The following is a 15116-nucleotide window of genomic DNA, read 5'->3' on the forward strand; positions in this document are numbered from 1 at the left end:
CACTAGGTGCCGGGGTGGGCCTGTGACTCAGACAGAGAGCCCCAGCTGTGCAGGGGCTGCCAATCCCACGTGAAGGAAGGAAACAACAGGTTGCCAATAGCACTGAATAGAAGCTAAAGACCAAAGGAACAAGGTGGCCACTTGCTATCACCAAAAAAAAAAACGCAGCAAATCTATTCAGGAGGGACTTTGGCACATGTCTCGCTGACAGGAATGATACTACACACATGCAACAGGCTGCTGGTTTTTCCCACTTAACCCTGAGGCCTGCATGGCACAGCTAGTTCCCAGCACCCTCTCAAGGTTTGTTTAGACTGCACACTACTAGCCAGACAATCTCCTGCTGACGCCGCAAGGCCAAGGACAAAAGGAACTACTTTACTGGCACTCTCTTAAATCTGCAGGCCCAGAAGAAAGATTCAATTGCAAACATGTCTCAAGAATGTATTCTTCCTGAGCTGCTGCTCAGCCCCAAATAAACGCTGCAGTGTCAAGGACCAGATGGCAAGAAGAGGATGTCACTCAGGACAAAGACAAGCTGTCATGTGATGCAACCATGGCCATCCTGACTACAGCTGTGTTGTCGGGGCAACCCTCCTGTAGGAAAGTTGCTGCAAAGCATCAACACAGAAAGTACCAGAAATACTCTCACTGGCCTCTCAAAGTGAAAAAAAAAAAAATGGAGTCTAGATTTACTGGATTGATTTTTACTAGAAAAGATAATGTGCAGATCTAGAAAACGCTAGGGCAACACATATACTTTGTCACCATATAAATTCTACTTGGGCTAAAGCCAAATGTTTTTCAAACCCTGCCCTGCAGCCTCACACCAGTCCATGTTTTGTGAAGGCTGAAAATCCAGGGCCCAGACTGTGCAAGAAAAAATGATCCCTTCTCCAGTTGCATCCTTCCTTCTCAGGACAATTCTGCTCAGTAGCAAGCCATCCTGGGGTCTAAGCCTGGTTTACACCCTACTTAGAGAGCATGGAACAGAGATGTCACTGCCTATTTGTAACCTGCCATCTTTATGACACAGAAGTATAAACTACAAGAGTGAACAGCTGGAGGAAAAGTCATCATAAACTCTGAGACAGCCACTGTAACTCTTCACTTTTAGGAACTTTAGCAACTATACAAAAGCATTCTAAATTCTAAAAATGTAATACAAAATGAAGAACTCAAGCTATGAGATATACGAGTTTAATACAATTGTTGTCTTACCAACCCATTTACTTAAAGAGGTACTTATAGATAAAATATTATTATTGCTCCTTCAGACAAGGACTTCAGACGAACTAGGACCTGCTTTCATTTATCATTAAAAGCACAATATAGGCATTTTTATTGTATCATTAGAGACACAATAAAGGAAGCTTCACCCCAGGTTAAAAAAATAATCCAAATAAAAATAACTAGTAGTAACACTTATTTTTTCATCAGAAAAGTTAATAAATCTGACCCCATAACTATGATTCCTATGCAAAAAAAACATTTCTCAGACAAAAAAAAAAAAAATCACACACCACAATAGCTGTCAGACAAAACAAATCTCCCGCAGGTGGGAGGAGGCCTGTGACCAGGAGATGTGTCCAGTGGGAGGGAGGCCTGGCAGGAGTCTGAATCTCAGATCAGCACTGCTCATTCCTGCTCAAGTTAACTGCTGAAAGCCAAAATACAAAAATGAACAGGGAATAGGGAACCTCTCTGGTGCACATGTGCTCTGGGTTTGGGGCTTTCCTCAGGACCACAAGTTTTGTAAAATTTATACCTATGGTGGGGCTGGAGCAATAGCACAGTGGGTAGGGTGTTTGCCTTGTACGCGGTGGACTCGGGTTTGATTCCCAGCATCCCATATGGTCCCCCGAGCACCGCCAGGAGTAATTCCTGAGTGCATGAGCCAGGAGTAACCCCTGTGCATGGCCGGGTGTGGCCCAAAAACCCAAAAAAAAAACACAAAAGTTTATATATACCTATGGAAGGAAACTATTCACTTCAATTTTGGTTCTTTTTATCTGACATTATACAAATTACTGAAGTTTTATTTTTTTTTTTTTGGTTTTTTTGGGTCACACCCGGCGATGCACAGGGGTTACTCCTGGCTCTGCACTCAGGAGTCACCCCTGGCGGTGCTCAGGGGACCATATGGGATGCTGGGAATTGAACCCGGGTCGGCTGCGTGCAAGGCAAATGCCCTACCTGCTGTGCTATTGCTCCAGCCCCCAAATTACTGAAGTTTTAAAAGAAAACATACCAACCCAATCTTAATAGCATAAAACTAATTTTGCTACATATCTTCATGTGTTAAGGATATTTTATAGAAAAATAAAAATATTCATACGCAAAGCAGCTAATAGTGACCGTAATTTCTTGGACAGCACAGGAGCCTCACCTTTAACACAGAGGGAAAAAAAGCAAGTTAAAAGATGTCCAGGTTTCTCCACTGCCTGCGCTTCAGGAGTGCGTCACCATCTGAACCCTGAAACTTTAAATTCCTGCAAAAGCATGTGAGCCCCTTTCCCCTAATTTTTGGACTACAATGGTTAAGTACAAAAACAATTCATTCAAAATCTTAAAAGTCATTAGTTATACAATGAAGTACCAATAAAATGAGAGCGGGAAAAATTCATAATGCACTGAACTTTTGAACATGTAAGGCTGGAACAGAAGAACATTTAAAAACTGGATTAAAGAAATATTTCTCTCTCAAAGACACGAAACACGATGAGGCTGATGGCTCTCTTCAGCAAGGAGGTGACTACTGCATACGTCACACATTCTCTTACCCCCTACTTATTCAAGCCAGGCTACAATCTCTCACCAAAGGAGAAATGCAGCTCTACAACAGTCATGGTCTTTCTCAAGAACACCAGAACACTGAGAAACTGACCTGCAGGAGGGGAAGCAGAGCAGGAGGACATGAAACAGGTACATCCAACTTGGACACTTTCTGCATAGTCAGTCACCTCATACACCTTATCTCTTATTTTTTATCTTCAGCCCATTGAGAGCAAAGAGACTCAAGTGACCATAACCCTCGCCCAGTAACACCCTCATTTCATCCACGGTGCTTGCGCCAAAGCAGCATCTAACGGGAGCAACCGGAACAGAAAGGCCTTCTGTGGGCTTTCAGAAGGCCAACAGCGCTGCAGGAGCACCCCAGGGAACTACTCTAATCTCTTTTGCTTTAATATTCAAAGCTGGAAAATGCAACTCTAGGCACCAGAAAGCCCAAACGTAAGCACTCACTGAAAAAGGAAAAAGACACACACGCTCACTGCAAATACATCATGCCAGTGAGAATGGCTGGCTGGGTGACACTCCAATCTCTGGTAACAATTTCACATGGGTCTGGAATGCTAGGACCAAAACTATAAACATGACTCAAGGAAACTCAAAGAAAAGCAGCCGTATTTCTGGAAAAAAACAGTATGAGTTTCCAAAAGCAATCATAGCATTTTAAGTAAAAAGTCACAGGATTCACAAATTTGTCACATTAAAAGATTCAGAATTGTAAATAACCAAATTCTGCACACACTGCTATCATTGTGAATTCTCCTGCTTAGCACCAAGAGCGTAACACACTCATTAATAAATACGAGTTCTCCTTTAAAACCAAGCCATGCCAAAGCTAAAGCAAAGTAAGCCCCATGGCTGCCTTACAGCAGCACTTCTTCTGAAAGTTCCACTGAGCTGACAGACCCCCATAAGCAGGCGAGTATCTTAAAGACCCCTGCAGTGAAACTCACAAGCTCAGATAGACACCTTTTGTGGATACCACAAGTGAAAGAAGATTTTTAAAATCCTATGACTGATGCACACGTCCTCCTGCCTCCACTCAAAGAAACGCGAGGACAGAAACACCCGACACGAGGGCCCCTTAGAGCTCCAGTGAGTGTCCTCAAGCAGAGCTGAGTCTTCTCAGGATGGGTTACGCCATTCAGAGCCGGACCGAAGAATCCTGAAGGAGAAAACACACCCTAAGTGTGAGCTTCATGTTTTGTCATGTCTTGGTCATCCCTGACTCAAACGCTGTACTTGGATAAACTGCACACCCAGCTTCCTGTCGCATTCCGTCATCCAGGGGCTTCAGCGCTTGATGGAAAGTATCAGTCTCAGATACTACTGCAAACAGGAACCTAAGGGAACTTCAACTTCCAAAGAGCAATGCTGAGATGCAACATAAAATCTAGTCATGGCAGCTTCCACACATATTCACACAACTGTAATACAGATGATTTTTCACAAAAATAGAATGTTACTGCACATGACTACAGGCCTGGTGGCAGGAGGATGGGGTCTGGGTGCCCAGTCTCTGTTCCCCTCTCCCAAGCAGCCTCAGGGTTCCTGTGTCCACGCAGCATGATGGTCACCTGATGCTGCCGCGCTCCGGCCAGTCTGGGCACTCTGCCCTTCAAGGAAGTGCTAAGAGCTCATCTTGAACATGAACATCACACAGCAGGTGCTGGTTCTAAATAAAATCTTTCAACAAAACTCCAAGCAAAGGAGTATTAGAAAGTCTAGGTGGTCAAAAGTGGAGAATTTGTAAAATGCCTTCAAAGCAGATGACCCACAATCTTGCTTTCTGGGACATTGCAGCAATGTGTTCATTTGTGTAAATTCAGATTCTTTGAAGCATTTGAAGAGTAAACTACTGCTGCAACCACTTGAGCGGAGCATACCCCATTAACATGGTTACTTAATGGTGAGTCAACAGCTTTCTTGACAGAACACACACACACACACACACACACACACTCCCCCCCCAAAAAAGAAGCAACCTAAATTTGGTAGCCAAACATGGAAAAGCTTTCAAACATCTGTATGAAAGCTTGTAACTGCAGCATTTACAGTGTAAATGCATATTTCTTTCTACTCTCTCCCCTTTAGAAACATCATTACCTCCCTGCATTTTTTCAAACACCTGAGAAAGGTAAGGCTCAAAGAGACACCCACTCAAATGCAAAAGGTCTCTGCTCCTGGGTTGCCACTGCAGCATCAAAGGTCCAGGATCTTCATTATAGCGTTATGATCAAACTTGAAGCTCAGAAAGGTTCTGGATGAAAAAGGAAACCTGCAATGTCCGTTACAGGCCGTGGAGGACTGTCCTTCAGCTTGATCAAGAAACTGGTCTTCACCAGAACAAGGTGAGTCAAAAACAGGATCTGTTTAAAAGACAAAACAAGAAGATCAATAACTCAGGCCTTAGACTCTTCGCTTTCCCCTTCTTTTGTCAAGGAATTATTCACAGTATATACCTCCTCACACTTTAAATCTAGAGTCCTTCAGATATTTTCCTTAGGGGCTGGAGAGAAAGTTTGGCAGGCAGGAACTCTGGCTCAGTCCAGAACCCGGCACAGAACAGTGACCAGAACAGAGATTTCCCATTCCCCAAAGCAGTGAGTGGCTGAATTTCCCGGGACTGCTGCTGACTTCCACACCATACAAACTAATCACAGGATTTTAAGACCCTCAACATTTACTTTGCTTGCTTTCATACTGGCAATCCCTTTGTGTATTTCGTGTATGTGTATGTGTGAGACAGTGTGAGTGTGAGAGAGAGTATATGTGTGAGTGAGAGCATCTATATGTGAGAGAATGTGTGAGAGTATGTGTGAATGTGTGAGAGGGTGTGAGAGTATGTGTGTGTGTGAAAGAGTGTCAGTGTGTGAGTGTGTATGTGAGAAAAAGTGTGAGAAAAAGTATGTGTGAGTGTGCATATGTGTTAAGAGTGTGTGAGTCAGTGTGTAAGTGTGAGAGTGTATTTTGTAAGAGAGAATGTGTGTGTAAGTGTGAGTGTGGTTTGTAAGAGAATGTGTATAAGAGTATGTGTGAGAAATAGTGTGTGTGAGAATGTGTATGTGAGAGTGTGTGTGTGTATGTGTGTGAGAGAGGAAGAGAGAGAGAGAGAGAGAGAGAGAGAGAGAGAGGGAGAGAGAGAGGGAGAGAGAGAGGGAGAGAGAGAGAGAGAGAGAGGGAGAGAGAGTATATGTGTTTGGGGGCCAGACCCAGTGGTGCTCAGAGTTTAGTCCTCACTCCGTGCAAAGTCACTCCTGGTGGTACTCAGGAGCATGCAGTGCTGGGGATTCGAACAGAGGTCCACTCTGCATGGTCAGTCCCTGAAATCCTGCATGATCTCATGATCCCTTCATCTTTATATTCTATATCATCACAATGGAGTTTTCCAAAGACCAAAATACAAACACCTTAAAAATTACAAATAATGTAAGGTTTGTAGAGATTCCAACTCTAGAAAAATTTAAAGTTGAAGCTTACCAAATCAAAAGGAAATCCCAAATTTTCAAAATCATAGATCAAAACTATCATGTTAGGACTGTGTTTTGGTTTTGGTGCTCAAGGGTCATTCCTGGCAGTGCTCAGATGACTAGAGCAGGGAGGGGATTAAAAGTTGGGATTGGCTGATCTCCAAGGCTAGCACCTGACCCACCGTCCTATCTCTCCAGCCCCAGGAAAGCAGCTTTAGAAAGAGCACCAAGAGATGCAGGCAGAAGGAAAGTCTACAAGGAGGTTTTCCAGTTCTTTCGTACTTCTTTCTCAAGACAGCACAACATTTCATATAGACAATTTTATCATACCTAAACAACATACCAAGTTACAAAGAACCTTCTTTAGTGTTGCTGAATATGCCACTTCTTAAGGTTTTTCCACAATAACTGACCTCTGAATGTATGGCACGTAGATGTAACTTTTAGTTTATGGTGTCAACACCGCCCAGATCACCACAGAAGAAAAAAAATTCTAGTAACATTCTCCCCCTGTAATTTATCTGTACTAATCATAGCTCCGCTTCTGAGAGTTACCATACCACTCCCCAACAAGGCAAAGGCCTGTCTGTTGCGCTCAGACACAGCTCAGGACTGCATGCCCTCGAGGCATGCTCCATCACAGAGCTGGACCTCCAGCCTGCAGACTTGACTGTGCTTAAATCACTGACTATTACAATAAAGAACTGTGATTAGAATGCCTGCTTTTTCTCCCTCTCTCCTTCCCTCTTTCTTTCTCTGGCAGTGCCAGGGCCTAAATCCATTTGTTCTACTTTTCATTTCTTAAGTCTTTCCATACACTAGTCTTCATTAGTCTTTAGATGCTGAGTAAATGTGTATTACTGCATGATTGTCTTATACAATTCAGGATAATACCTAAGAGGAGAAAAGTCATTCCAAATGCACCTAGTAAATCAGCATTACCACAGTGGCATACAGCATCTCTTCCTGAGAGCAGACATTTCAAATATGATTTTAATCAAAGCTATCCAGTCACTAACAGAATCAATCACCATGTCCCAAGGGCAGTCACTGCTGCCCTCCCGTGTGCGCGCGAATGTGGCTTTCTCACCTTCACACATCCGGCTCTTCCCCCTCTGCCATTAGCAACGTATTTGTACTGTTCACACGCAACCCCAGGCACCAGATTCAGACGTTAAGGGAGAAATCATTCCTCCTGGTAACTGAAACGCCCACTGGCCAGTCCGTGTGCAGGGCCTGAGCACCTCTGCGGATCTGCCCCAGGAGCTGGAATGCCCCACCCAGATGCTTGCCGCAGCCACCCATGCACACCAGGGCACCAAAAACAGATCACACCCCCAAGGCAAAGAGTGGGAGAGGAACATGACTTGCCTGTCTCAAAATTATCCTGAAGCTTTCGAGGATGAAGTTTTTTTTCACATTTCTATTAAAAAAGCACACATACAACACGACTTTGAGTTACAACATCTCTAGTTATTTCATGATAAACAACATATTTTCAAATTTCTCAGAAAGAAAGGTATCAGAACATAATCATCACCCCCACTCAGGTTTTGTTTCTTTTGTTTTGGGGGTCATACCCAACGGTGCTCAGAGCTCACTCCTGGCGGGGCTGGGGTGGGGCTGGGGGTGCCTGTGAGGGTCTCATGAGAAGCAGAAGCCACCTACTACTCTGGGGCCCCAGCCCCTCCACTCTCCTTCTTCAATCTGAACTCGTTTTTTAAATCTGTAACATCTTTAGTTCTTTTTTAGATTAATTCAAAATGGAATTTAAAACAAACCCCTTATATCAAATACAGCGAAGAAAACAGAGGGACTTGTTGAGTATTCTATCCTCACAGGAACTGTCACTGAAATGATCCTGTGACCCTCGAAGATAAAAGCAGAAATGCACAAACAGGACAGCCTCCAGTCAGGAAGCTCCTGAGCCAGCAGAGAAGCGATCCGAGCTGGAAAGGTACCCCGGCACAGCCTAGGGTCTGACACACAGCCAAGACACAGAACAGTCTCAACGCTCACAAAAGCAAAAGCACCCCAGAAAGAGGGCGAAAGAGATGAACAGACATTTCCCCAATGAGGATGGAAAGATGGCCAAAAGACACAGGAATTATTCATTCATCTTCAATCGTCACTGACTACTGGGAACATAAATGTCAGAATGACCTTGAGGAATTCCTCCTGCCCTCTCCTCCTTTCTTTGCCTGTTTTTATGCTTTTGTATATGTATACAATACTATTGAAGTTATTATTTTATAGTTGCATTGAAAAACTTTTAATTCTTGAGTATATTTGTAACATAAAACACTAAAAAATATTTGAGTAAACTTGACACAGCTAATAATACTGCAGTGTCTCTTCCATTTTATCTATGAAAATGAATGCATTTTCATGTGACTGTCCAACAATTCAATTAGATGCCATAAATACTATAACTTCTTTGTTATTAAGATATAAGTGCATTATATTAGTTTTATGGGTACAAAACAATTCAATATTTGTACACTGTGAAATAATCACAGTAAATCCAATTCACATCCATCAACAGAGAAGAAGCAACAGGGTGAGCACATGCTCTGCAGAGAGGCCCAATCCCAGTTCACCATGGCCAGGAAGCCCGTGAGAGGAAGGCCTGGAGGGGGAGGGAAGGAGAGAGGGAGGGAAAGAAGGAGAAATAGAGGAAAGTGAGAGAGGGAGGGAGGAGAAAGAGAAAAGAGGAAGGAAGGAAGGAAGGAAGGAAGGAAGGAAGGAAGGAAGGAAGGAAGGAAGGAAGGAAGGAAGGAAGGAAGGAAGGAAGGAAGGAAGGAAGGAAGGAAGGAAGGAGCAAGGGAGGGAGGGAGGGATAGAAAAAGAGGAAAGAGAGAGGGAGGGAAAAGAAAATTCAAATTGCTAACACTGACTTCCTGAAGACCACTACTTAATATTTAATTTCTGTCTTAAAATGCTCAATTATTTTCTCTATGTCTACTTTAATAGCTACAATAGAGGCTGAGTGTTTTATTTTAGGGTGTTCCTGTTTTGGTTTGCTTTGGGACCACACTTGCTCAGGGAACATTCCAGGACTCAAAGTCAGGATGTCCCAAAGATGTAGGCACATCCTAGGACCCGAGTCCCTAACCCCTGTGACACTTTTACCTTTGGCATCTGATTTCCATTGATTTGAAGGGGAAAAGCTACAGTGTTCTCACAAACTTCCCACTTCATTCAACTATTCAAACTACTTAGAAAAACTACTTTAAAAAAACTACTTAAAAAAAATTTTCTTAGAGAGCTGGGTTGATTAGATTGGTTTCACACCATTAAAATAAATGTAAATACCCACTTTTAAAAAGCACTTTAGAGATGAAAATGAATCATTGTAAAACTAAGTAACAGGACCCAGAGGTCTTTGTTATGTAGAAAATGCACAATTTCTCTCCATAAAACTCACATCAATCTATCAAGCAAAAATGAGCAAGTAACATCCAAGTTATTTGAAAACGTTCTTGGTCCTCTTTAAAAAAAGGTGTGTGGGTGGGGGAGGTGAATCATTGACTGATTCTTACCAGCAGGGGGCTCTGCAGCTTGGCTGGCTGACAGTGGAGTCCATTGGTTCTTTTCTTCTGATTAGGTGAGTCTTGGTACTGTTTTCTGCCATTTCCCCTCATACTTTGAGTCTAAGAAAATGTGAAATATGAATTTACAGTACAATCTAATAATACAAAATAATATACCACCATGAATGTGTAGCTGCTTAATGAAAGTTCAGCAAAACCCCCAAAATCTTCCAAAAATATTGAGGAAGCACACCTTTAGAGATGACAAGCCCCCTCGCAACAGACTCTTACCCAAGTCGAAGCCCCATGTGGGGGAAGTTGGAGAAACCCTATGAACACCACCTTGAACAGAGGCAGCAGCACGTATGCTGCAGAGCCCGTGCTCCTGCCCAGGCCCGAGTACACATGTCACCCATGTCTCCCTCTCAGACGTGAGTGTGGCGCTCTCTAGCTTTGCAGAAGCCCGTGCTCTTCCTTGAGTACATGACTCTCTCTCCCTTCTCTCTTTCCTCAAAAACTGCCAAATAAAATCTGTTTTTACTTCACTGCTTGTCTCCTCCTGAAATTCTTTTCTCTTAGGAGGACAGAGACCTTCACAGCCCGGGTAAGGCTAGGCCTGGCTCTCCTCATGCTTTCCTTATCAGCCCCAGTTTCCCAGCTGTCCTGGAGTGGCAGAGGTAGATCAGAGGAAAGTGACCGTCTCTCTCCTCTCCGCCCCACATAAGCCACTTGTGGTAGCCAACCAAACTCCAGAGGGAAAAAATAAAAAGAATACTTAAATCTTACATAATGTCAAAGAAATGCTGAGGCATATTAGCCACAGTTCTGAAAACAGAAACTATGCAGCAAATGTGGCCAACTGGTACTCTAAATTCTATCTTAAATTATGAGTATAAAAGACAGATGACTTCTGAAATGTAAGCCACTGTCTTTAAAATATAGACCTGCAGTAGTGGCAATTACACTGCTTTGTCATAAGTTAATCTTCTCACCAAAAAATTAAACCACATACAGTTCAAGGACAAACAGTAATCAATTCTTAGTGGTTCTAAATGGGAAGCAATTTAACAGGGCTGTCTGAAATCACTGAATTCATTATTCTATTGTCATTTAGAAATATCACTGTATCACTGTCATCCCTTTTCTCATCGATTTGCTCGAGCAAGCACCAGTAATGTCTCCATTGTGAGACTTTACTGTGTTACTGTGTTACTATTTTTGGCATATCGAATACACCACGGGCAGCTTGCCAGGCTCTGCCATGCAGGCAAGATACTCTCAATAGCTTGCCGGGCTCTCTGCGAGGGGCAGAGGAATCGAATCTGGGTCGGTTACCTATGATAAAAAAAAATCTCTAAAACCAATGGTAAGTTGTTATTTCACCTCTAAAATTTAAACAGTCAAAAATAATAGGACTTCCATTTCTGGCAACATGGCACACTCACCCTCTGATTTATATAAAAATAAATTTATAGTTCATCTATGTACAGAAAAAATATTAAGCAGCTGCTATAATAACTTGAAGGCAATAAGCTACTTTAGAGAGTGTGGAAGAGGGGCTCTCAGCGCGCCTGTGACCACATGCCCACTGTAACTTCACTCTGCTCAAGCTTCCTTTCCAGCCACATCCAGAAGTGTTCAGGAGACACTCCAGGGAGGGCTGGAGGACAGAGCCCAGCTGCCCACATGCAGATCATCCAGTCCGCCCACTGAGCTCTCTTCAGCCCACTGCTAATTTCTGGCACATAATCAGTACATTCAACACATTAACTACCCACTCAACAATCCCTCATCACTCCTCCAACGTACCCTAGTAGTCAGACAACTCACCGCATTTAAGTGGAGTCATACAATACTTTCATACCTTAGCATAACGGTGTAAGGGTCACTGAAGCACAGGTCAGACTTCTTTGGAGACAGTAACACCCCACTGCATATGACCCTCACACTGTGGTTTCACTCAGCTAACAGACGTGTGTGCTGCTCTCACCTTCTGTGGCTTCTGTGAGCAGTACTGCTCTGCCCGGTGACTGAGTGCTCCTTCCCACTCCTTAGGTATATATTAACAATCCCCAGTTCTACAGTTGCTGACGCATTTTCTCCATGTAAATAGGCTTCAAAATAAAGTGACCTGCGGACCTGAAGAAGTATCACTCACCTTTGCTTTTGAAAGGTCAGCTGTTTCCGCATGACTATTATATGGCTTTTGCTGCAGTAGCTGCCTGGGCTTCACCCACTGCTCACCAGGAGAACCTTCGGGAAACAGCTGCTGGCTGAGCCGGAACTTGGTTCGACTATATCAAGATTTGAGAAATAAATCAAATCAGAAAATCTCCACTTAATAATGCTTCTAGAAGTGTGGTGGTTTACCCTGCACACTGTTAGGTTCTCTCTTCCTGTCTATCTCTGCGGTGGAATTTAAGTTGCAAGAGCAGAGATTCTGTTTCCCTGCTGTTGAGCCCCAGCACCCAGAAACAATGCCTTGCATCAGTATTTCTTAAGAATAAAAATGTCTTCTCAGTCCCACATTTTCCTGAATTCCTAAATACCACCCCCAACCCATAACAGATCAAATCTCCAAAATTCTGAAGAAAGGGCTGGAAAGATAATACACGGCTTAAGGAACTTCCTTTACAGGCAACCAACCCCCACAACCCCCCTCCCCCTCCCTAGCATAGGTCCCTGAGCACCACTGGGTATGGCCCAAAGGGGGGGGGGGGGAGAAGAAGATAGTATTTTCTAAGCAGAGCTGAAATCAGTAAATGTCAAATTAGCTCTTTCTTCCTGACTGGATAAGACGTCCTTCTGGTTCAGGGATTTGTTTATGCTTCCCAAGCATGCTCCCACCAATACTCAACACGCCAGACAGTCTGAGGGGCCTGCCAGACTGGAAAGTTCCCTCCAGGATGCCTGGGGACTGCAGTGCTTTACAGTGAGCCGACAAAACTGCAGTCCAAAGATGTCTATTGCATGGGTCCGAGCCTGGGCAGGTCTGTTATGAATCCTATTCTCAAGGGAAGAGAACCCGAAAAATTAGGCTTACGCTAAAGCAAAGAGTAAGGGGCCCAAGCCACCAGATGAACAACTTAAGATCCACTTAAACTCTCAGGTAAGCATGAATGTGAAAGGCTGTGCTGATGTTTAAGTCAGTGCCACAAATGTCTGAAACACTTGTGAGCCGTGATCTTGGTACTACATTAGAGCAAGAACTTCTATGCTTCATCATCTTCCCATTTAAAACTGTAATTATAGGCTACCCTTAAATTTAAATACTAAATTTAAATATTTCCTAGTTATATCACAATAAAATTTACTCTATATACTAAAAACTATATTACACTCCTCAAAAAACCCTGAAATTCAGTTAGAGAAATGCTCTATTATCTCTTTATTCTGCTCTGCAGAAGCAAAGGCCAAAGGACTGAAAGATATGGAATCCTGAATACTATTTTATAGTGAATTCTCCCAAACAATTTTTCCCCAAACATTGTTATATCTAGTTGGTATGTATTTGGTGATTATAATCCTATACTCTGAAAAGCAAATGACTCTCATTTAGGTCTTAAAATTATCTTCACAAAACCATCCTCACCCAAAAAAGCAGATAAGCTATACATATTTTTGAAATATTGACTGTATAACTGGTCTTCCTACTGGTTATTGTTGAAAGCTCTCACCCAGGGAAAGTGTAAAAGCAGCTCTCAATGATAGCTACTCAAGAGAAAACAAGCAGGGCAAAAGGAAATGCTTGTTTAACAAGACCACTTGCCTCTTCTGGAACCAGGATCTGGATACAATAAATTCTGAGCAAAAATTATTCTTGGTGGTTCTTGCTCATATAGTAAGTCACTTTTTACAACACACAGTCTATTGCGGGGAGGGGGAGAGGTCAAGCCTTCACAACTCTTTCTAAACAAATTATGTTTCAGCATTCCTCATCTCCACTATCTAAAGACAGATTACCTTATATTTCATTCAAAATCCTTGGAAACTCAGTTATTCTCTAAACCGGAATACTGAAAACAGAGAAGGAACCGTAAAAAGAGAGAAGATTCTTTTCTTTCCCTCTTGTGCTCCTGAACACTTAACCAGGCTGGGGAGGCTGCTCAAAGCCAGAGTGACCAGAGGTCCACAGCTGCCTGGTCTTCAGCACTCCATCAGGACCAAAATCACTCGGTCTGGAAATCTCCCTCTCCGACAGGAAGAGGAAAAGAAAGGTGCCCCCAGCCACCACCACTCCTGGTCACGTGGCATGGTCCCACTCAAGAACACAGGCTGGAATATCTTCCCAGCACGGGTGGTGGGTCCCCAGTAGGGCGTGGCCCTGGGGATGAGCGGAGGCAGGCTGGGGTAACTGGCAGGGGCCCCAGGAAACAGGTCACATGAGGCAGATGAATCAAAAGTAGGCACCCTGTGTGTGCTTCCTGCTCCAGCTAACCTTGGCACAGCATCCAAACTCTTTGTCAGAAAGACTTTTATTGGTACTAGAAATATCTAAAGACCAGGAACAAGATATTATCTATGAAAAGGAATCTAGCTCCTCTACAAATTTTAGAAGCCAAATGCTATTGCATTAAAAAACTAACAAGACCACTCTCTGCTCAGATGTGACCCTGAGTGGCCACACATGAATGGCTCCTCCGTTCCTCCGTTCCTGAACGCCCATGATCCTGGAGGCCCACTAACTACTTTCAAGAAGCACCCAGCGGCTTCTTGAAGAAATGCCTCTAGACTGTGAACTAAGCTATGGCCCCATGCTGCCCTGGGAGGGAAAAGGTTTTTCTCTTTCGGCCTTTCCTTTACCCGGTGGTGTAGTGACCGCCATCTTATAAGGCCCACCAAACAGAGGTATGAGCTTGCAATGATGCGACTTCTGGCAGGAATTTCTCTGGACTTAATTACTAAAATACCAGAAATCCAAAACTGCATGGCCATGACCACATATGCTCTTGCAATGGAAAACAAATTATCAAATGATGCCTTTTTGGCAGGTCTGATTGTTGGGGGAAAATTCCAAATAATAATAGTGAGTTTTCTGTTGAAATATTGAATGTAATCAAAGTAAAGAGAAAGTAAAGTGAAAATCAGCCACCACACAGGTGGGGGTGGGGGATGGGATGGGGGTATACTAGGGTTCTTTGTGGTGGAACATGTGCACTAGTAAAGGGATGGGTGTTTGATCATTGCATGACTGAGACTTAAGCCTGAAAACTTTGTAACTTTTCTCATGGTGATTCAATAAAAAATTTTAAAATTAAAAAAAAAATAAACAAACTATCAAGAGTCCGACTCTTTGCCAGGAAGCAAGTTCCACGGGCCA

General features: G+C 43.2%; 1 protein-coding gene across 3 annotated transcripts in view; it reads right to left on the reverse strand.

Annotated features, from left to right (window-relative positions):
• Positions 1 to 2226: 2226 nt before the first annotated feature.
• DCP2 (decapping mRNA 2) overlaps positions 2227 to 15116 on the reverse strand; it is a 43127-nt gene continuing 30237 nt past the window's right edge. Inside the window, exons 8-12 of one of the 3 annotated variants that reach the window (XR_008629802.1) lie at positions 11955 to 12090; positions 9806 to 9916; positions 7635 to 7686; positions 4900 to 5162; positions 2227 to 3958 (exon numbers count right to left, since the gene is read on the reverse strand). Coding sequence is in view for 2 of the 3 variants with exons in the window: in XM_055135981.1 (XP_054991956.1) it covers positions 4996 to 5162; positions 7635 to 7686; positions 9806 to 9916; positions 11955 to 12090 (466 nt within the window). In the remaining variant the exon portion in view is untranslated. Of the gene's footprint in view, positions 5163 to 7634; positions 7687 to 9805; positions 9917 to 11954; positions 12091 to 15116 lie in introns of all 3 variants that reach the window. The other 2 variants (XM_055135981.1, XM_004613092.2) reach the window with 2 other exon arrangements.

Source organism: Sorex araneus, chromosome 1 (assembly GCF_027595985.1).
Source record: "Sorex araneus isolate mSorAra2 chromosome 1, mSorAra2.pri, whole genome shotgun sequence".
Classification (NCBI taxonomy): domain Eukaryota; kingdom Metazoa; phylum Chordata; class Mammalia; order Eulipotyphla; family Soricidae; genus Sorex; species Sorex araneus.